Raw genomic sequence first — 22,716 nt, forward strand, 5'->3', positions numbered from 1 at the left:
TATGTGTTTGTCCTTTATCTGGAAGGGGCCAGATACAGGCAGAGGCAGGGAGTGCCTTTGTGCCCACCACACGTGTGCCTGGTGCTCCTGGATTAGGCTGTCCTGCATGCCCTGCTGTGAACTTTGTTTTGTTTCCAGTCCCCAGTTTCTCCTCCACATTCTCCCACCTCCTCTCCTTCTTCCATGGTCTCTGCTGTTTATAAACAGAGAGAGAGGGAAGAGGGGCTGACATCTCCATAGAAGCTGACTGAGGACTCTGCTGGGCTCCCTTGATCTCTGGTCAAAATGCAGGCTGAGACTTTCAAATCTGCCTTAAAATACCAAAGTGGTTCTTTGCTTCATTCCCTCAAGCTAGCAGAAGGAGCTCAACCCCTCACAAAGGCAGCTTTGAGATCTCCAAATCTCTTCTCTCCAAGGAATCATCCCACATCTGGCAAGTGAAACAAGTCCCCTGAAGGGTCTGACCTTTTAGATCCCCAAACTGAGAGTGTCCTCTCAACATCAGAGTGCTCCTTAAAGGAGCACAATCACACAATCATGGAATTGTTTTGGGTTGGAAGGGACCTTAAAGATCACCTTGTTTCAACCCCCCTGCCATGGACAGAGACACTTTCTACTAGACCAAGTTTCTCCAAGCCCCATCCATCTTGTCTGTTCCTGTCAGAGATCTGCTTCAGATGGCACTTCATGCTGGAAGCAACAGCAAGGAGCACTGTGGGGGTGATGCTCTTTCCCCCAAAGCATCTGACCCCTGGCTTTCAGGCCAGCACTTTTCACTGTTACAGCTCTGGGTGATGCTGAACATTTCTCCTTGACAGTTCATATCTTTGTGTGATCCAGGTGTTGGTTTGGTACTGCCATGGCACAGGTTCTGCCTAAATCCAGAAAGCTCCCATCACAAAGCACAAATGTGTATTTTAAGTTCCCCTTGTTACCTTACCCTGGAATTAGAAATGAAGTAGCCTGGCAGCTGGGAGCCTCTCCAGGCTAACAGATCTCCTTTAGGAAGAGGCAAAGCAGCTTTACCCTTCATGTCAGCACTGTCAGTCAGATGAACCTGCCAGCAGGAAGGCAGCAGCTTTCTGGCAGGATCTTGATTACACAATCAGTATTTCCTCAAGGAACCCTTGTTGACAAGCAGTGATTTCCCAAGGGCCTTTTCTCACCCAGGTTAACAGACAAAAGCATCTCTGGGACAACTGATTTCTTCATCCCCTTTCTCTTTCACTTAAACTATGGGAAATTAATTTCAACTATGTCCTCAGCCCCTTCTAAGCATCCTTACTGCTCCTGCAGTAAAATTCAAATAAAAAATAGAAGTGAGGCAATTGCATGAACATCTGTGTCCAAGATTATCTTCACTGGCATGGAGACAGCTGGATCCCAAAGAGGCTCAGGCCTGCATAAGGTGGGCAACTCCACATGAGGAGCAAAGCTAGAGCTAGAAGAATAATTCAAAGGAAGCCTGACTGTATTTCCAAGGGTGAGCTAGTTAGTGGGCATGAGGAATCTTCAGTGTCAGTCACAGATTATGTTTGACTTTTGTCAAATATGTAGCACACATAAAGAGTCTTGCTTCTTTATGTACCTCCACACCTGCATTGCACTAAATCCTTTAGTAAGGTTTGTGCTTGCTGGGTTGGTGGACAACAGGAGACAATAGATAAAGAACTCAGTTTTCTGAACTCAGAGACACAGAAGAAGACCCTAAAAACCTGATATCCACCAGCTCAGACTGAGCACATCAGGAACCTGCACCTCACCAGAGCTGGTTGCTTCCAGAGCTCCCCAGCACCTCCCTTTCTCCAAAACTGGAATGATCAAAGAAATCAACCTCTCACTCTGGCAACTCCCACCCTCTCCTTGCCAGGGCTGAGATACCAGAAGGATTTCCAGCAGTCCAGGAACTGACTTAATGGCTAAGAGCTGCTACACCACACCAAGAGGTTTGTACTCATACTGAGAGTCACCAAGAGCTCCTGATGAGACAGTAAAATGACATTTACAAGCCCAAGGAAAGGTTTTTGCTTGGGCTGGGCCACTCACCTAGGAGTTAATCTGCATGATAGGAAAGCAATACTTTTTCTGGTTTCGCTACTGTGGTTTTTGCATTCCACCATCAGAGATGTCTGATGAAATAGCAGCAGTGACAATTGCAAAGGGGAAAACACAATGTCAACATGCATTGCTATGAAAATGTAAACCGCTTCACATGATTTTCCTTGACTTGTCTCACAGGCTGCTCAGACCCATATGGAAGTTACTCACACATCAGAGGAGCCTCAAGATCTCCCAGGGGTCATCATTTTCACCAGCAGTTGCTGCAGCAGGACAGAGGGGGCCTCACTCTGCAAGCTGAGTGGATCTGTTTGAATGCCCAGTGCCTGAAGCGCCACAGGCACAAAAGCTGCTCTAGAGTTTGCAAAGCAGTCCATGTGATTGCTGCCATAATAATCATTTGCTCAGTTCCCTTTGGCCCAAGAAATGCTCCTAACACTGTGAAAAGCTGTTTACAGAAACCACTTCCTTCATTACTAGGCAAGAAATTTGGCAACTGCTTCCCACTACACAACAACTCTACCCCAGAGCAAAGAAGAGATGAAGTCTGCATCCAATTAAAACTGGAAGGGGGCATTAAACAATTAACACATAATTACCTGATCTGGGCTAGAATCAAGACTCTGGGGAGGACCCAGCCAGTGCCAAGGAATCTTTAGTGACCAAACCCAATGGGGACTTTGGCTGGAGGAGTCACACACAAAATGCTGCTTTATCCCCCAGCATCAAGATACTGGCTGAGAGCAGGGCTAGTGAACCACCAGGAATTTTTCCCCGAAGCATCAGGAAAAAATCTTCTCCCATTGAAATGCCAATGCTGGAGATATTAAATTTAGCCAAGAGGCACAGCGGGTGAGATGTTAACCCTGACAGAAGGCAGCCATTCATTCTTGCAGTGCCTCTGTTCCATGTTTTATCACTTCTAGGAAAGACAGAAGCTCCAGGAATCTGCCAACATCTTGTAAATGTCTAATTACCTGGGATTCCACAAACAATTTACTGCTTAACTTTCACAGAGTGACAAATACATTGAGGTGCACAGGAAGATCTGCTTGTTTCAGGTTAAAGTACTTAACACACTCATGTATGCAACAGCACCTTGTTCCCACCAGGTTCACCTAGACCAGGGAATGCCTCTTGTATTTCAAGAAATCTGTGTGATCAGAGCAAGCTGCTCTGCTCTCTATCACCTATCAAGCCAGGTCTTCAAGACTGCCAGCGTCCCGTCACCTCTGCTCCTTGCACACACTGGGAGGAGGAAAGAAATGGTGACAACAGACCTGCCACAGACTTACTTCTTAGGCTTGTCTGCTGTGCTCTCGGCCACGTGGTAGCCGGGCTTGCACTTGTAGCGACAGACTGAGCCCACGTCGTGGCTGCCCTGCAGGCACCGCGGCACCAGGAGCTTGGCGTTGGCCACGGCGGGAGGCGCCTCGCACTCCAGCTTGCAGAAGGCTTCGGGCAGGGACCAGAGACCATCCTCCAGGCAGGTGAGCCACTGGTTTGTTCCTGACCCCAAAAGAGAAGCAGAGTGTGTATGGGGTTACATTTCAGCCAGGAATGGAGAACTGCTGATGGGAGCTCAAGGCAACTGTGTACAACCGTGTACAAGAGTGCACAGATATCAAAAGGGGCAACAAACACAAAGGCTGTGGACTCCATTGCCTGCTTGGCCAGGCTGTAGCAGAAAATTCTTGAATGCAGACAAAACTATGGCAGGGTCAACTTCTAGAGGCTGGAGAAAGGATCTTGGGTTCTGCAAATCTCCCCAGATCTTTCCCTTAAAATTGCCCTCTTTCATGGTGCCTCAGGACAGCCATGGGCCTTAGTGTAGGACAGCTCTGTCATGTTTAGTTCAGCCCCTTCATCCTCCCCAAGGGCTTTTTGCAGCTTGTCCTCAGCTATGCTGATCAAGCTGTCATAGCCTACTACAGATGCAGTGTAAGATCATAGAATCATGGAATGGTTTGGGCTGGAAAGGACCTTTAAAGCACATCTAGTCCAACCTCCCTCTGCCATGGACAGGGACATCTTCCACCAGGTCAGGTAGCTCAGAGCCCTGCCCAACCTGACTTTCAATGTTTCCAGGGATGGGGAATCCATCACCTCTCTGGGCAACCTGAGAGTCAGAAGGATGAAAAATGCCACAAGGACAGGTGTGGGAGGATTCACTGGTGTGACTGGGAATTCAAAGCACCCATCATTACAGGTTTGGGTTGAGTATTACAGCCCAGCTCTTTGCTGTTCCTGATAGACACAGCTAAATGGGGGGCCAAAACTGCACAGCTCTGGATGCCTGCAAGAAGTGCCCAGGACTACATCACCTACATGGTGTGGATGATGGATTGGATGATGGATAGTTCATTGGGAACTGATGAGCAAGGAAAAAAGCTGGATTGGAGTGAATGGGACTATTCCTAATGAGAGGTTTGGATCAGCATGTTTGTGGTGCAGCCAGGCTGCTCTACAGTTCCTTCAAGCATCCCTTTCTTTTTACAGAAACACTTTTGGGCCAGGGACAAGATCACATCTCTACTCAGCGCCTGTGTTCCTGATGGGTCAAGGCTGCCAGGGGTCATCTCCCACCTCCAAGAGCCACACAGCCACATCATCCTTTCCTTGCCTACTCAGCATTTGATGGCACTGACAGCTTGCTTGTAAGGATGCAAGTCTTTGGAGGGAGCAAGCATAGAGCATGTCCCTGCCTCAGTGGCTCAGTTGTGTCAGCTGGACTCCAAGAGTTTACCCCCATGGCTTGGCAGCCTTGGCTGAGCACCTCCATCCATCATGCTGGAAGGCACCCAGGGGCCCATGGGGGGACCCCTTCCCACGGAGGGAGCCCATGGCAAACTCCCAGGGACTGCAGCAGGACCAAGAGGCAGCTGTGAGTGCAAGATCAGATTAAAGCTCTGCCTCAGTTGACCAACCCAAGGCAATGGGCATCAGTTCATGCAGAATTTGTGTTGTTGGCATTTGCGTGCTACCCATTGATCTGCCCACTCTGGGGATCTGCCACCATCCTCCCTGTCATGAAATGGGACCTTAATTCTCTGCAGCTTTTGATCCTTAGATTTAAGGTTTTTTCTTTTACAATAAGTAAACAATTCTCATACATTTCAGCTATAAATGTCTCCATAAATAGGGCACCCATTAAAATGATTTGTTGTATGTGATTTTTTCAGAACAGAGGCACTGGTGGAAACTCACAAAGTCCCAATGCTTGAAGCTGTCAAGGCAATTACCCCTGAAATCCCATCCAGCTCAGCCCTTGCACAGACAGAACAGTAGCTCTCTTTCTCCTACTTGGCCTAAAAAATTCCTGTGGCTACTGATGGAGTCGTCAGAATGAAAGCCAGGCCATGGTGTGTCTGGGTGGTGACCATCTCCCAGACTGCTCTACAGCTGTGGGCATCAGTCTCTATGGCTTTATACAGCCCCAGCCCCCTGAACCACAGGCTTCCCCACAGCCACCAGGCACAGAGCCACTGCTGGCTCTCTGAAGTTCTCTCTGTCTGCCTGCATGTTTCTTGTCTCCATCACTGTAATACTGGAGGCTGGACCAGTTATCAGGAGAGGACATCACTACACCCTGAGGTGGATGGATTAGGGCTGCCTGCCAAGGGATGGGAGTCAGAGGGAATTATCCTCACACTAGGATGTCTCTGTTCCAGGGGGAGGGATACCCATCATTTTGGGAAGTATCTCAAGAACTCATCCAGCTGGCAAATCCACGATAAGTGAGAAATTCCAAATTCTGTTTGAACTGCTTGGACGGGCATGGAAATGTGGCATCAAAAAGGGTGGTTAAATGTCTTGACACTCCAGACCATACCTTGAAGCTTGGCTGGGGGGATGCAGGAGAAGGAGCATCTCTGCAGGTAGGTGGTCCCCACAGGGCAGGAGAACTCGGCATAGTACACGTGGGACTGGTCAGGGACACGGCAGTCAACAGGGTCACAAGTCACAGATCTGTCCCACTGTCCCCAGCTGCACGTCAGCACCACCTCCTGCTGCAGAAAAAGCAAAGCTCCATCAGACTCCTGAGGAGAGCTTTGATCTATGGCTGTGCCACCACAGCAGAAAGGTCCAATCAGGGTTCAGGATGAGGAGAGTGCTCAAACATTTTTCCTCCACCTTTCTCCCCACTCTGGACAGCGAATCACAAAGCCCTGACCAGTTCACAGGGAGATGCGTGGGGTGTGAGAGCAGGAAATGTGCCTTGGGGTAACAATCCAGGCACTGTGCATGCTACATTGTCTGGGTGGTACCAGCCCCCATTAGGGATAAAAGGAAAGTCAACCTCTTGAGCTAAGTTATTTTCAGCTGGATGTGCTGCAATTTCCTCCTCGAAAAGATCAAGTTTTACTTCAACTGTTGTCAGAGAGCTCTTCTGTTGATTGTTTTTCCCTAAATGTACCAATTCCCTCATGCCTCAGCCCACAGACCCCAATGAAATCATATAACCTCATTTACAAATCCTAATTGTACAGCTCTTCTTACTCAGAACTGCCCAAGATCAAAAATCACCATGGTCCCACCACTGAATATGGTCAACACGTGCTACAGACTTCATCAAAATTGAGTGGTGGATGATGGTTTGCTATGAGCAACCTGGTTTAGTGGAAGGTGTTCCTGGCCACAATAGGAGGGGGTTGGACTAAGTGATTTGTTAAAGGTCCCTTCCAACCCCGACTGTTCTATGATTTCCATTCCCAAACTGCAAATCCCAGCCCAGCAGCCCTCAGCCAGGGGCTGCAGACCAATGTTCCTGATGTCCCTTCATGGATGGTACAGTCACACTGCTGGTGCAGCTGAACATATGACCTATCATTGCAACCAGCACGTTTTGGTTGAACCTAGCTGTGGTAGCTCTGAAGGACATCACTAAATTTGAGTCTGGCTCTCCCAAGTGTATCTGAACGAGCTGGAGAGGAGCTCAGGAGAAGAGCTGTGTGCATTTGCCTAAATAGGGTTACAAGCCAGACATCACTGTAATACTACAGGAGGGCTCAGGGCAAGGCCCTTGCAAGTTGCCCTCTGCTGTGACAGCCACTTGGTAAAACTGTTCAGAAGTTTCCCATCTCACTGCCAGACACAGGAAAGCTGCCACCCCAGGCACATTCATTCTGTGCGGTTTCATTTCGGAGAATGGAAACATTTTGTTTTCCCTGGGCAGGCCTTGGCCCACAGACCCAGTGGCCATATAATTAACAACTCCCAGCGATGAGCAGTGCACCTCCAGCTGCCCTACTGCACTTCCCAGTGTCCACCTCTCCTCTGGCCAACACTGCAGCACAGGGAACCTGCCTGCCAGGTGTCATAAGCAGATCTCCAAGGAGAGGAAATGTCACCTTCCTGACACAGCCCAACTCACTTTTGTCTGTCTGCCCCAAGCAAGTTCGTGCCCTCACTCAGTCTGGCATGTAAGACCAGCTCAGCCCCAGAGACTCCTGTTCCCCCCTCCAGAAACAGCCCAAGGACAGGACACTGTGTGCCTACCCCCCTGCCAAGGTGAGTTCCTGGACCAAGGCAGCTCAGTTCCCAAGGACACATCATCCCAGGTCTCCTCAGTCAATAGCTAAGAGATGTGCTGGCTCCTGGCTTTTATGAGGTAACCCCCAACCCTCTGGAGAGTGGGACAAACTCTTTCACGGTGACCTCTGTGCCATTATTGCAACACAACACAAAGGAAGAAAAGCTCTCCATGCTCTCAGCTGCCTCTAAATATAGTTGCTCTGCAATGACTTCATTTTTTCCTGAGCCACTAACTTCAGCTTTAAGAGAGAAAACATCCCAGGGATGTTTAACCCTCCAAGCAACGCCCATCTAGAGAGCAGAAATATCCACCTCTCCTTCTGCTAGAGTGCATCATCTTGACTTGGGACATGCCCTGCAGCACCTTTCAGCCTGGCAGAGCTATGCTCTGCAGACAACACTGGACTGGGAGAACTAGCACTGCAGCAAGGGAAAGAGAGGGATCTCCAGAGCAGAAACACCAGCCATGAGCACAGGGGTCCAGAACTGGAGTTTCATTGAGCTGGGAAAGCAGCAAAACGGTTGGGGCTGGAGGAACGAAGTGTTCTGTGCTCTCTCCAACCACCTCAGGGTTGTTAAATCTTTTTTATCTAAGTCTTGGTCCCATGGGCCATCCTGAGGCCACTCACCTGCGTGGAGCCCAGCCTCTTCCCACCACTGGAGTGGAGGACAAATCCCTTTTCACAGGAGACAGCACACACCATGTGCCCTGGGCCATCTGAGCTGCAGTTGAGGGTGGCAGCGTGAGCAAGCAGTGGCTGTGTGCAGGTTCCTGATCCCACACAGACACCGTGGGCACAGCTGTGGAGGAGAACAGACAAGGGATCAACCAGGGATACCAGGACTAGTTCAGCAAGGAAGGGCTCTCTCCAGGTGGCACTTGTGTGGAGTGAATGCTCAGCAGGTCACAGATGCCTAGAGATGCTCACCTATCCTTCACAGCTTCTCCCAGGCTTGAAGTCTCCTGACAGTGATGCCAGAGACTTCATCCCAACCCCAGCCCACACCTTCCCACCAACCGCCACCGTGCTCTTTCAAGCTGATGAGAGGAAGCACAGCTCAACAATATTCCAAAATTCGTGCCCCCTGCACACAGGTTTCAGGGCAGCTGCTGCAAATTCTTTCACTAGCTTCTATCTCCAGAGTGTGCACACAGCCCAGCACCACAGGGGAGCTCACTGCAGGTAGACCAAGAGAACAAAAGGAGGGAGGTGACAAGGAGAGGGAAGGCAGAAGGAATACCTTTGCATACCTTTAGAATCAGGTATGTCAAACTCTGTATAGGACACTGGAGAATCCACAGATGATTCTCCAGCTGCAAGGAAAGCTAAGAAGAAACCTCTGCAAATATTAGGGGATAATCCATGAGATGTTCTTCAGATCCTGTGCAGTCCCCCTTCACATCCATACAGCTACACCACAGCCTGTGGTGGAAGGGAGAAGTTAGATATACAGCTGGCTCCCCAGCACCACTCCTGTCACCTTCCCCCTCTGCTCTGATGGCCTTCAGCACCTCTGCTCTTCCCACAGGCCAGCACAGCACCCCAAACCTGTGCATGCTCATGCCAGGCTCTTTGGGATCAGCACCATCTCAACACACGCCTGTCCAGCTCTACAGCCTCAGCTGTGGCTACCAAGGTGAGCTGTAGCTAAGGGAGGAATAACCTGCCCCTCAGCACTGCTGCAAGTTACAGGAGGTGCCAGGAAAGTTTGAAATGCATCATCCATTCCTTGGTTTGCAATGCATCACCCACACTGCCTCCTCACTTCAGCAGCTTCCCACTGAGGAGCAGTCATTAGATACTGATTATTTAAGCATCACAATTCCATAATGAGAACCAGTGTGGGTCAAAGGGTTGTGATCTCCATCAGTGAAATGCAGCCCATTGATTAATTACTTGAGATGGAATTAGGAAAAGACATAGAGCAGTACAACAGCTCCCATGCCCTGGTTATCCACCAGTCTGGCTTTATCTATTACCAAGTGATATAGATGCAGCACCTGATCTCAGCCAGCCCTCCTCAGCCAGGGGCAGAGGTGCTGCACTCCAGGCAGTAACTGGGGAGAGAAGGGAGGGAGCTGTACCTGAATGCCTCGCTCTCCTCTGCTCCCTGCTTGGCACAGGGCTGCTGCTGTTTTCAGGCACTGCCTTTCTCCCAGCGAGGCAGAGGCCTCTGCCTCCAGCCTTTACTCAACATTTCCAGCCAAGGATGCACAGAGCTAGAAATACCACAAAAGACATGCACACAAAAAACAAAAAAACAACAAACCCCAAAAAAGCCCAGATCGGTGCCGACGCAGACGTTAAGGGAACGCAATGTGCTGTTGACTCTGGACAAGTCCACCGAGCCAAAGGCATGGTGGAAACCTGCAGGCCACAGTCCTGAAAGAGCCGGTGGGCACAGGAGGGGACCACAAAGGAGAACAAGAAGAAAGGGGCTGTTTTTTCAATGCAGACCTGTTTATGAAGTGAGAAATGGTTTCAGGGCAGCTGCTGCAAATTCTTTCACTAGCTTATATTTCCATTTGCTTCCTTTTTAAAGAATTTGTTTTATGAGTGCAGCATTTGTCAGGTCATTAGCTTCTGAGGGCATCTGTTACCAATTGTAGCCCTCTCCCCTCCCCTCCCGCAGTCACCTTCTCTGGGCAGTTGCTCTGCTCCCTGCCTGTGCCCCTGGCTCATACTTGCTCCCATCCCCAGTGATGGAACCACTGTCCTAAACTTCCTTGTGTGTTTGCCTCTGGACACACGTTCTCTTTCCAGACTTGCTTCTCCCTTCCATCTCCTTCCTCGCCAGTCATGGGCACAACATGGAGATGCACCTTTCCACTAGACCAGGCTGCTCCAAGCCCCCTCCAAACTGGCCTGGAACACTTCAAGGAACGGGGCAGCCACAGCTTCTATGGGCAGGCAGTGCCAGGGCCTCCCCACCCTCACAGCTGATGGTCAGGGCGTTGAGTTTTGGAGCATGTGCCCATCAGAGCACTGGTGATGCGCCAGGGTGTGCCCTGGCACCTTCCAGATGCATCCAGGCCAAGTGCTTGGCTGGAGCAGCCCTGCTGGTGCTGATGGAAAGACAGCACGTTGTCTGGGGCAGCCTTGGCAGCTGGGACAATGCTGTTATTAAATAAAAATTAAATGGAGTGCTAATCCTTTTGAGCGCTACTGGGGACACTTTGGTTTTCCACCAGTTCAGAAATGCAACCAGCAATGTGGTACAAAGTAGATCAAGATATCAGCAAGTTTCTTAAGGATTATAAATACAGAATGTTATATAGGGTAGTTATGCATAAGAGATTGATAACTACAGCTCATAACAACAAAATATTTCTATGTACATCACATATATATATATACATATACACACTCATGCACACTTTCCATATGTGCATATAGACATATTCTAGAAATAATAGAAAAGTTTGAGTTAGAATAATGACCTTTCTCTTTGCCCCCAAAGATGACTAACTTAGCACTGTTTTCTCTGTGTTTAACAACACACCTAAACCTACAAATACCCACCAAATTTTATTTTGGAAATGATCTGAGCCCAATCAGCTCAAGTTCTGAGAAGCTGTGCTCATCCTACACCTTGCTTTGAAGTCTGGTGCTGCTATTCCAGACCTGAAAAGGAGCTCACATCACTGAATGCTGATTTTCTCAAATATGTCAACAATCTTTAAAAAATATATACCAACTCTACCAACAAACATTGCCTTGATTCCTTCCTTTATCAGCACCATCACTTCTATCCCTGCTGTACTTAGGGCCAGGACACTTCTGAGCCTGATGATGGACAAGTGCAGGTCAAAAGAGAAAAGAGCCCTGTGACCTGGCCCCATCATGATCCACATGCTATGCCAGGGCTGGGGTAAAGTGGTGGAATAAATCACAGCTCCCAGGCCCTGGAGCACCCTAACAAAGGCTGGACAAGGAAATGGTGCAGTTAGCCCAGTTCTGATCTCAGCATGAAGGAGCTCTTTCTGCTTTTGATGATAAATGAAATTCCTGTATCACAGCTGCAAACTCCTGACTTCTGCCCATTTCTGATTCAGGCCATATAAGATGTGGGACAAGCCAATATTTTTTACTTTTTTTCTGCCCGAGACATCAAAAAAAAAATTCCACTTCTATCCCAGCATCTTTTGAAGCTCAAACTAACGATTTGTCAACAACATTTTTACAAAATACCAAGGTTTTTCTCCTAACTTATTTCATGTCAGCACAAGCCTGCACGATGCTTTGGGCTCACCAAGTTCCATAACTTATACATCAAAGAAAGTTTCAGGTCTGGAAATCTGTGAAATTCTGCCTAGTGATGGCCCTAAATGCTCCAGAACGGTAAGAGCTTTGTTCTGAAATGGGAACAATTCTATAAACTGGAGCAAAACTTTTCCTTTGGGATCCTTCATCCTTCTAGAACAAAAGCAGGCAGCCACTACCAGCAACAGATCATGTGAAGCCAGTGGTGGCAAAGTAAGTATGGTAACACTACTTTGTTGTGACAAATCCCAAATTCCAAAAAGTTGAAATTTCATGTTTTACTGCAACTACTTAATGCAACACAGAAAATACTGATGGATTTACCCACATCAAACTAAGCCAAGTCAAAAGCAGTGCAGCTGTCTGAGTATAATAAATCATCTATACATTGCTGTAGTGTCTACTCAGGCTTTCAACCCCAAAATTGCTGCTGAAACATCCCTTATCATCAAGCTCCAGCTCTTAACAGCGGAAACTTCTAAGTTCTTCTCATGGTGCAAATTTTTGGGAGAGGGGGTTATAGGAGATGTTGACAGAAAAGTACAGGCTTTGGCCAAATCTCCTTAAGTTAGAAGTCATCACTGCACATACTCTGGTGGAGTCTGGATTGTAGCACTCAACATCAGAGAGATAAAAAGGTGTTTACCCCAACGCGGTCTAGCAGGAGAGAATAGCTAGGAAATGAGAAAAGGTGTTTTGGAAATACTTGGGAATGTCTCCCTTCAGGCAAGGTGAAAGGTCTCACTTTTCCAGTAAATCTGATGGCAACCATCCTTGTGGCAGCAGGCTGCGTGTACAGACCCAACGGTGGTGATGCTTCTTGATCACAATCTGCACTGAGGTTGCCATCTCAAGAAAAGGTGTTTGCTTCTGTACGTGACTCCAAAAGAAACTTGGCAAAAAGTACCATCCCTGTGAGTCATCTGCTGTCATCCACCTCAGAGCCAGAGAAAAGGTACCAGCAAGACATCAAATGACCTGTTGGCCCCTCCATAGCCATAGTGGAAAAGGGAAAAAAAGAAGCAAGAGCACATAATGTATTTCCAGACAGTTCCTCTCCATGTTTTTTTTGTTGTTGTTCACTACACCAAAATAGTTGCATGGAAAATGAGGTTGAATGGGATGTCAGGTTTGGTGTAGTCACCTTCCCAACCTCAGCCAGGACAGACTGTACCCAAAGAACATCTTTATCCATATCCCATCTCCACAGGACCACGCTCCACCTCATTTTCTCATCTTGTCCAGAGGAATTAATTTCTGAGCCACATCCATCACCATGAAAGACATAAAAATAGCAGAAGGATTTCAAAAGGGAGCTGGAAGCAGAAGCCATAGCTGGGCTGCAAGACTTATGCTGTAAGATTTAAGGAGGAAAAAATATTTATCGTGACAGAGAAGAGATAGTGAGGGGATCTGACATCTCTGTACAGACACATAGACACAGAAAAGTTGTCTGTCTGCTGGCAGGAGGCAATCAGACCTTTCTGACAAGGATGGAGCAAAGGCAACAACTTTCATCTTGAAATCAGAGGCACCTTCTCAGCAGAGAGGGTTACTGGATATGAGAATAGCTCAGCAGGGGTGATGGTGTGCTCATCACCTCCTGCAGCTTGTGAAAGGAGATAAGAGAACCTTCTGAAGGATGCATTTAATCCAGTGCCTGTGAAAAATCCCTGTGCCTGTGTATGACATCAGGAAGGGCAGGGCAGAATGGGGAAATTGGCTGCTGCAGAAAACCAAGGGCTCTGCTGGCAAACTTGGGGTGTCCCAGTGATTGCTCCCTTCCTCACTGGACATGGGAACTCAAATGATCTGTGTTGGAACTCACGTTCCTTCGATGTATCTGTGAGGTGACACCAAACACCCTGTTTGAAAGCTGTTCAGTTACTGTGTTTGACTCAAGATCTAACCAGTGAAAAACCTGTGCTGGGAGATATTTTTTTCCCTGGCTATTCTCAGGGAAAGGCAGAAGACATCCTGAGCATTCCCAGAAAAGCCCACATATAGAGCACTAATCTCAAGAACCTTACTAAACTGAAGAGAACAAATGGAGTGGGGCAGTCCATGAAATGGTGTCTGGTCCTCCAAGGGTTACCTGTGACACCTTCCAGCTGGACATAAATTTAAATTTTAGTTTAAATTAACATTAATAACATATTCTACAGCACAGTCTTGGCCACCACTGCCCATCAGCCAGTCAGGGCTCCACAAGAGATGTGCCAGAGGTCAACAGGCCTGGAGGATGCTGGAGGAGAAGCACCTCTAGGAGTCTCAAAGGCAGAGGTGAGCCCATTTCCCAGGAAATGTGGTTATCAGGACCCTGGAAACACAGAATTATTTAGGTTGGAGAAGCCCTGTAAAATTAAGTCCAGCCATTAATCCAGCAGTGCCAAGGCCACCACTACCCCATATCCCCAAGTGCCACATTTATGTGTGTTTGAAATCCCTCCAGAGACAGGGACTCCATCCATGGGGCACCCAAAGCCAGAGGCAAAGAATCAGGATTTTATGGTCCCTTCCAACCCAAACTATTCTACATTTCTGTGAAATAAGACACCAGCATGTCTACCAGGGTGCCCGTAAATCTTCATGCCATCACACATGCAGCCCATAAATTGACCCTGCATAAATTTGGTGCCTGGAAGAAAGAAAACAAACCAAACAAAACCTGTTTGGGAAACAGCCCTCTCTGCTGAATAGTTGTAAGTTGAAAATATGTAAACAATTCCCTCCTCCATCTAATTTTTTCTCTCTCACCTTGATTTTTCATACTAAAGGAATCCAAACCTGACTCCCCTTGATGCCTTACACCCGCTTTCTCACTTTTGGGGAAGCAGAGGAGAGCTTGCACACAGGAAATACAAACACAAAGCAGATCACCTATTGTAGCACCTTTTCCTGTGAACCCAGGCATTTCCCAGCATACATGAACATAAAATAAAACACAATGAAAATAAAAGCAAGCTAAAAATACACATAACAGAGGAAATGAAAAATGTTCCCCCGGTTCAGTGTATAGCCTGCACCAAGTTAAACATGAGGGACTGTGGCTCAGTTTAAAAATGCAAAGAAAAGGATGAAAGCCGTAAGCTTTGGGTCTCCTGGGTGGAAGTGTGTTAAAAGTCTCATTTCTGCTCGACCTCATAAGGTTGTGACTGGGAGCAGAATGCACAGACAAACCCTGATCTGCTGGCAGAGACAGCAGAGAGGGGTTCCTGGGGATGGCAGTGAGGACACTGCACTGCTTTGCTCTGCAAATGCTCTGCCAACCTTCAGCACCTCAAAAGGTGACACTTTCTTCAAAACAAGTGTGTACTTTTCTAGAGGCACACACCTGTTGCACCCTGGCCTGGAGAAAGCTGCCATTTCATCAGCATAAACACCATCTCTATGTTTCCCCCAGCTTGCAAAGCACTGCAAGATCCTTCAAGATGAAAGATGCTACAGAAATACCAACCTGTCATATATTTATTATTTTGGCAGTGAGCATTTCTAGGCTGAAGGCAGGAAATCTCATTTCTTTGTTGCTTTTGTTACTGTCCTTTCTCAGGTTATTTTGGGAAAGCCCTCGCCCGCACGTACTGTGTACATGAGGCTGCTGCGTGCACACGGTCAGTTCAGCTCTCTGCTGGAGGAACATCCATGTTCTGTGCTCTTTCACAGTCAAATGTCTCTCAGCCTATGAAGATTTTCTATTCCTGGATTTTTATAGGGGATTTCTCCCCCCTGCCCACCGCCAGAATCCACCTACCTTATACGAAATGGAATTGTTAACCTTTAAAAATACTGCAATGCATTACTTTTGGAGATAGAATAGATTTTAAAAATAAAGGGGGCATACTTGAATGTTTCCTGACTTAACAGAGGAAGATCCTTTATTGTTAGTGTGGCTACTCAAGGCTGTAAGCCTAACCCCCCCCCCCCCAACCCTGAATATTCAAGACTTTAATTCTGAAGATCAATACTCTAAGTAGAATTTTCTACTCTGAAAACTTTGGGAATCTGATTTACTTTGAGTATTTGCTAAGGGCACACACATAGCCTGCAATTGAGCATATTGATGTGAAGTCAAGGCCACGGTAGCCTAGGGGAGGGCAACAAGAGGAGAGGAGACACGAGGATCCTGCTGTGCCCCTGGAAAAGGGACACAGCTTGGTGTGCCTTGGCAATACAGGAACCGCCTTGTGCTTCAGCTATAATGCAACCTTTATGAGGAAAACATCTATTTTCCTCTCTATTTGCCCCTATATGGGGATCTCCTCATCCCCAGTCAATGCTCAGCTGTGTCCAGTGAGTCTTTTCTTCCTTGCAGTCACTTCTCAGGGGAAGGGGGAAGCTCTCAAGCAACAAGAATGCAAGATTATTTTAAGGGATGAGAAAATGTAATTGAAAAACCACATCAGTTGGCCACGGTCTTAGAAGCATGTGGGTACATTGCTGTAACAGCTACCAGGAGGAAACACGCTGCATTTCAGGTGAACACTGATCTTTTAATGTAAGCTTGAGAATAATATTTATATACTGACTCACTAAGATTTATGTTTCTCTATAAATCACACATGCACTTAAAAAAAAAAAAAGGAAAAAGCAACTTCAGGATATTCATGGCTTGCAGAATTCTACATAAATCAACTGTACCACAATCCTACAGGCTTTAAGAGAAACACATACTCTCATTTGCTATCAGGGATGTTCACCCAACCAGGCCATCAAGAGAAGGAACATGACAAGAACAGTGATGGGATGACCCTAGACAAAACCCTTCTGTGCTGAAGAACCCCAAAGCTCCAGCAAAGCTCAACTCAAAAATCAGCATTCCCAGTGGTGTGGTTTGAGTAACTGGCTGAACTGGAGCCCTGGATCAGCACATGTGTGTAGCTTCAGGGAGCCTGGGAACTGAAAGCAAAGCCAGACTTGGCAGATTTAAAGTGCTGAGGCCTCTGTTGGCATTATCACCATGTTCAGCAGGGCAGTGTGAGACTCTGTGAGGGGCCTGGATGGAGCAGGAGTGAGAACAGAGAGGATGAGGAGAGCTCCATCCCCACTTTAGCAGCACAGGGAAGACCGGAATGGATGGAGGTGGAGCTTGTAAGTGCTGAAGAAGCTTCAACTTTAGCAAAAGCTCCCAGTGATAACTTCAGAGCCATTTTAAAACTCCTCTTGGTCTTCCCACCAGGAATCAGTCCTTTAGCAGAGTTTTCTACAGATGCAGAGGCCATGCACAAAATCTGGTTTCTGCCTTCCTGCTCCCTCCAGCAAGATAAGCAAATCAAGACTCAACACAGCAGATCTTCCAACAATACCTCAAAATCCATCTGAGGATAGTCACAAAGCACTCAATAGGAAGATAAACACTCCAGAACTCAAACACAAATTCCCAGAGGAGAGCAGCAACCCTGGGTGCCCTGAGAAGACCATCCCTACCTGTAGCACTGATGGTCACATCCCTCCTGGTGCTGCAGGAGGCAGGTGCTGAGGGGCTCAGAGGAGCCAGGCTGAGCCAAGGTCCTCAAGGCCACGGCTGCAATGCCCACAAGGGGAGAGGAGAAGTTGAAAAGCACTGAAGCAACCTGGGGGAGTGGGTCCTCCTGGCTGTGGGTCACGTTGATGATGAGGGGGTTGTGCTGACACGACAGCTCGTACGTCCCTGTGAGACAAGGAAAAGAGAGAAGTGACTAGGCCAGCTCCAGGGTTTACATCTGCTCTCCCCACACACCTACAGACCAGCTTGGAAGGCAGGGGACAGCAGTGAGAGGCCCCAGCTGTGGTGGTGGTGGTTCTGGTGTCCCCGTTGGTGTCACCCCAGAGGTTCTCACCCAAAGAGCTGTTCTGTCCATCTGTGTCAGTCAACTGCACGGCAACCACCGGCTTGGGCTGCTGGCCTGGGACAGAGCCAGAGGAGGCCAGGAAGAGCAGGAGAGACGTGGGCACTGCAGGTCTCTCAAAGCAAACCTAGGAGAGAGGGCAGGAGACACTCTGAGAGCAGGCACAGCAAATACAGCTTCTCAGAACCCATGCAGGCAAGAGAGAGGAAGAGGGACAGCAGGAACAGGGATAAGGGGTCAGAGACCTTGCAGGGCTGCAAAGGTGGGGAGGAGGAAGGAAGGGAGCCAAAACAGTCCTTTCCCTCTGAATTTCCCTTCTTCCTTTTACTAGCCTTCTCCTCACATATTCAGCCCTACCTTGACCTAAATTTATAGCATCTTCACAGCATCCACATTGAGCAAGACCTGGATAAGCTCTTTCCTGCTCCCCCTTCACCAGGCTTGGACTCCCACCCCACACAGATCTGGCCAGGTGAGACACCCAGGCAAAACAACTACCAGCCTCGCCACCAAAATATTTCCAATAAAAAAAGCCCTCAAAAAAAGACAAAACCCAAAACAAGCCCAAAGAATGCCCCCAGTAGCCACTGCAACAGCAAACTGTCCACCAGCCAACACGTGGAAAGATTCATGGGAAGAAGCCCTGCCTGCTAGGAGAGCCAGCAACTTGCTACAACAACTTGTCTACAACCCTGAAGGCAGCTGGAAGTAGCTGGGAAACACATGGCATCAATCATGGCAGAGCAGATGTTCTTTGGAAGAGGACAGAAATGTTTTTCTCCCCCACCCCACTAGTGCTGAGATGTGTTTTGATCGAGATCCTCCCGATACAGTGTTTTTGTGGAATGCTGGCGTGGAGGAAGCTCAGAAATTCGAGGCAAAGGTGTATTTGGAAAGAAGACAAGTCCTGGCTGGCCAGGCACAGCCCAAGGAGCAGACTGTGGGAATGGAGGGGACAACCACGCAACCTGTGATGGCATCCTTGCCTCAGGGTGGTTCGTGCCACGTCAGGCATTGTTCACACACAGGAACAGGAGAAAACCTTGGGCTTCAGCCCGGGGCTCCCACCCTGCAGGGAGGTGCTCATCAGCAAAAGCCCCACGAGCAAGGCCCCACTGGTGTCTCCTTGCTCCCTTCAACAGGGCTTGCAGGTTTACAGAGCTGCCTGGCTGCAAGGAGTGGACCAGAGGGCTCCAATGTTTTTATTTGGTATATCCCCACTGTCTTCCCGGTGAGGTAAGTGGGGGAAGAAGGAAAAGAAACAGGAAAGCAAGAAGGCAGGAAAAGAAAGAGAGAAGAGCCAGCAGTGCTCACAGACAAGGAGCCCCCCAGGACAGAGCTGTGAAGTCCCAGGGACCTGGAGGATTTGAACCCAACCTCCAAGTGTGGTTCCTCAGGGGAGGAGAGGTAGCTGGAAAAGTCAGGTGAGGCTTTCCCTGGACTACACATCCTGAGGTGAAGAGTTCAGTCTTTCCCTTCCTACAGTGCATCTGCATGAGGGTCAAAGGTGCTGGCCCCAAGTTAGGCCAATAGCAGCTGCCTTGATTAACATCCCAATTCTTTCCAATACATATTATGTGCTTGGCCACAGCAGGCTATCTTCTTAATTTTTCTCCCTCCCTCTCCCTGCTTCTTATTTAATTTCCTGCATTACACATCCTGACTTGCTTACAAGTGATTTTGATGTCTTTCCTCATCAGGTGTATTAAAAACTGAGAACAAAGCATGGCTGGAGATCTGCAAAGTGTTAGAATTCTCATGTGCAGACAGACCCAAGGGGCATGGCAGATGCTGTGTGCAGTGGCACAGACACACATACCTCTGGCTTTATTACAGCATGACAGTGAGCACAGTAAAACACTGGCACTGGCTTTCCAGAGCAGTTGTGGATCCCTGGAAACACTCATGATCTGATGGGGCTCTGAGCCACCTGGTCTAGAGGAAGATGTCCCTGCTCATGGCAGTGGGTTTGAACTAGAGGGCATTTAATCTCCTTTCCAACCCTAACCATTCCATGGCCCTTTGACCCAGCCCTTCCTCTTGTTCATTGGTGCCACCTCATCAGAAACACTGTAGGAAGTGATTCCTACCATCTGATGAGTTTTGTGGTGCAGCTCTAACTCAGGAAACACAGGTGCAACAGCTTTAAAATGGCCCTGGGAGCTGCTGGACACCAAACACCGCGTGCACATAGGTACACATGTGCACCAACAGCACCACTCCTGTCTGGGCAGGCAGCTGTGCTAGGCAAATTGTCAACAAAAAGCCATCTTTCCTAACCCAATATGTTACCAATCAGGCGGACTCTTAAAAAAAAAAAAAAAAAAAGGAAAAAAGGGCATATTTATTACTAGTCCATAAATAATTTTATGGGCGGAAAATAATAGCACTCCTAGAGAGAGCACAGAGAACCAGTAATGAAAGTCTTTAGTATAAACATCCATAGAGGAAGAGGACTGACCACAAGCTCCTATAAAACTGTAACATGTTTTAACCTCTGCTGAGAAGTGGAGAGCAAGCTTTCATCTAGGTAAGGCCAAGGGGGAGGATTACTGCTTTCTCCTCAGCACAGGAGGAAAGGAGGCACGTTTGTCATGGCCAGGGACTGAAGCCACAAACTGGGTTGTGAGCACACAGACAAGGAAGAGAGGGAAAATTAGAAGGCTAAAGGAAGTTGTTTTGGAGAGACAGAGACCTCAGAGCAGTACCCATGTTTGTTGACTGAGGTTTGATGAATCACTGAGTTGTCTGAGCATCTGGGGGAAGAGGCCTTCTCTAGAGAACCTCGAGCAAAACAGGGTGAGCTGCCCCTCAGAGTGCAGAGGGAGCAGCATGCCAGAGCCTGGCTTTTCAGCAACACCAGGCAGCAGCCACAAAACCTCTAAACTGTGCCTGTGGTCAGGAACCAACGCTGTAAAAATCCCAGTGGCCCAACCCTCAGCCCTGCTCTGTCCCTCTCCTCTACCTGCTGGGACAGAGGGGTTGGACCCTCCCAGGGGCAGCCCCCGAGCCCCTGTTGGGCTGCAGGACCAACATCCTGGGGCATAGAAGTGCCACCCCCGCTCTGGAGCCATCAGAAGGACCTGGTTGCTGTGGGCTTGGGGTGCTCAGGACCCCTCAGGATGGCAGAAGATATCCAGCTGCCCTCTGCTGCTGGAACAAAGGCAACCAGGACTTTAAACACAGCCTGTGCCTGCCCTTTGGGGGTGTTCAAGCACAGCTTGACTGCAGGGGAGAGTCAGGAGCAAGCTGTTTCTCAGCCTCCAGGCATTTCTGTGGTATTTTGGTTTCATGCACAGTCCTTCTCCTGGCAATCTGCCCCAGATGGGTTTGCTGCTCACAGTGGGAATGGGGCAACTAAGACAGATCCAGACACAGGTATTTTGGGACTTACAAAGAGTGCAGTAGCATATGGAGTACTACATGAGTAGTTTTAGAGACTGATGTAGCTCCTACAGGACAGGAAAGGATGGTTTTTGTCACCAGAGCTGGGTAAAGACAAACAAATCCTTTGTGCCTGACCACACCTCCTCACTTACCTTGAGCCAAACTCCCTCATCACCCAAAAGCATCTTCTCGTTTGGGTCCTGAGCATCCTCTTGGCTGGGAGCACAGGGAAACCAAGCAGCCTGCAAAAGGTCCCTTGGCACCTCATGAAGGTGGGATTTACAGACCTGAAAGGAGAGATTTATTTCAACCCAGAAGGTTGCAAGGAAAGGAGAGAAAAACGGCACCTACAAAACTTCAAGGAAGACTGAACAAGTGCTGGGAAGGATCTCAATGTGGCTCTTAGCATGACGACAGTGAGGATGTGGCTTCCTAAGTGACATCTCACTGCCCACACACATGCAGAGACCGCTTTTGCCATTTTGGAGTGCTGTAAATGTGTTGTTTAAGCGCCTCATGGTGTCTGTGGGGCTGAGCAACAAACAATGAGCCAAGCTGTGAGCTGGTAGGTGAGACCATGGCATCCTGGTTTTGGCTGGGCTCACGACATACAAAGGTGTGATCCATTAGCCTGAATAACACTCTTCTGTTCCATCCAATGCCCTGTGGCATCCCAGACATCCCCACAGGCCTGGCAGACACAGGTGTCATTGGGAAGGAATAGACACCTGAGCCCAAGGCACCCCATCAGACATGTGTATCTGGGCAGTTTAATCATGCTGCAGGTCTCAAGATCATTCTTCCTATCAAATCAGTAGAAACACATGTGTAAAGGGCTAAATGTGATCTCTTTACATATTTCTTGCCTTTCTTCAGCTTGCTAGGAAAGAACATACACACCACGTTAACACCAATCAGGCAAAATCCCCTCCAGGCTCTGCTCCAAAGCCCATATGAAAGATGGGAATTCTCCCATTGATTTTTCCTTGGCTTCAGATCAGAGGGCTTGGGAGCAGTACAGATGCTGATGTGTGTGTGATTTCATCCTTTCAGGCCCTGACCTTATAAGGTATTAGACTGACAGGATTTTTTTTAAGCCAACATTGGGACAAGTCACACGCTCCAAGCTGAGCATTTGGCTGGTGGGATGGGGTGGCCACTGTTCAGTGAAATGATGGCTGGGGGAGATGCTCCCTGCCAGAGGTGCCAGGAAGCACCTCTCCATGAACTGCAGCTCCTGAACTCAGGGACTGATGCAGGAGGAGTGTGAGAAGTGCCCAGGTCTTCCACTCAGTCCCTGGTTGGGAAGATAATAATCAATGAGTGCTTCCAGAGTTGATTTTGTGTATTCCCCAGGACAGAGTTTGTCTTTTTTTTTCGTCCATGCCTTCACTCACCTTCACAACAGGCTCTCCAGTGACCAGGGAAGCAGGGCAGGACTTTGTATCCTGATGGGAGGAGTAGGCTCTCACTGCCCACAGATCCACAAATCCCTCAGGAGTGTGGGGACCACAGTCCAGCATGCTGCTTGTCCTCTCAAAGGGCTCACACACACCATCCCCATCGTGAACGTAGCACAGGCTTGGCTCCCCTGCAGGGAGAACAGGGATGAGCTGCTTACAAACCAGGCTCCAGCCACACACCTC

At 48.4% G+C, this 22,716-nt stretch overlaps 1 protein-coding gene across 1 annotated transcript in view; it reads right to left on the bottom strand.

Moving 5' to 3' along the window:
- PAPPA2 (pappalysin 2) overlaps nucleotides 1-22,716 on the bottom strand; it is an 88,771-nt gene that overhangs the window by 23,772 nt on the left and 42,283 nt on the right. The window contains exons 10-16 of the mRNA XM_054515841.1: nucleotides 22,468-22,661; nucleotides 21,223-21,357; nucleotides 17,675-17,810; nucleotides 17,283-17,505; nucleotides 8,223-8,394; nucleotides 5,891-6,068; nucleotides 3,354-3,567 (exon numbers count right to left, since the gene is read on the bottom strand). Of these exons, the coding sequence (XP_054371816.1) occupies nucleotides 3,354-3,567; nucleotides 5,891-6,068; nucleotides 8,223-8,394; nucleotides 17,283-17,505; nucleotides 17,675-17,810; nucleotides 21,223-21,357; nucleotides 22,468-22,661 (1,252 nt within the window). The remainder of the gene's footprint in view (nucleotides 1-3,353; nucleotides 3,568-5,890; nucleotides 6,069-8,222; nucleotides 8,395-17,282; nucleotides 17,506-17,674; nucleotides 17,811-21,222; nucleotides 21,358-22,467; nucleotides 22,662-22,716) is intronic.

The sequence above is a fragment of the Molothrus ater genome, chromosome 9 (genome assembly GCF_012460135.2).
Source record: "Molothrus ater isolate BHLD 08-10-18 breed brown headed cowbird chromosome 9, BPBGC_Mater_1.1, whole genome shotgun sequence".
Taxonomy (NCBI): domain Eukaryota; kingdom Metazoa; phylum Chordata; class Aves; order Passeriformes; family Icteridae; genus Molothrus; species Molothrus ater.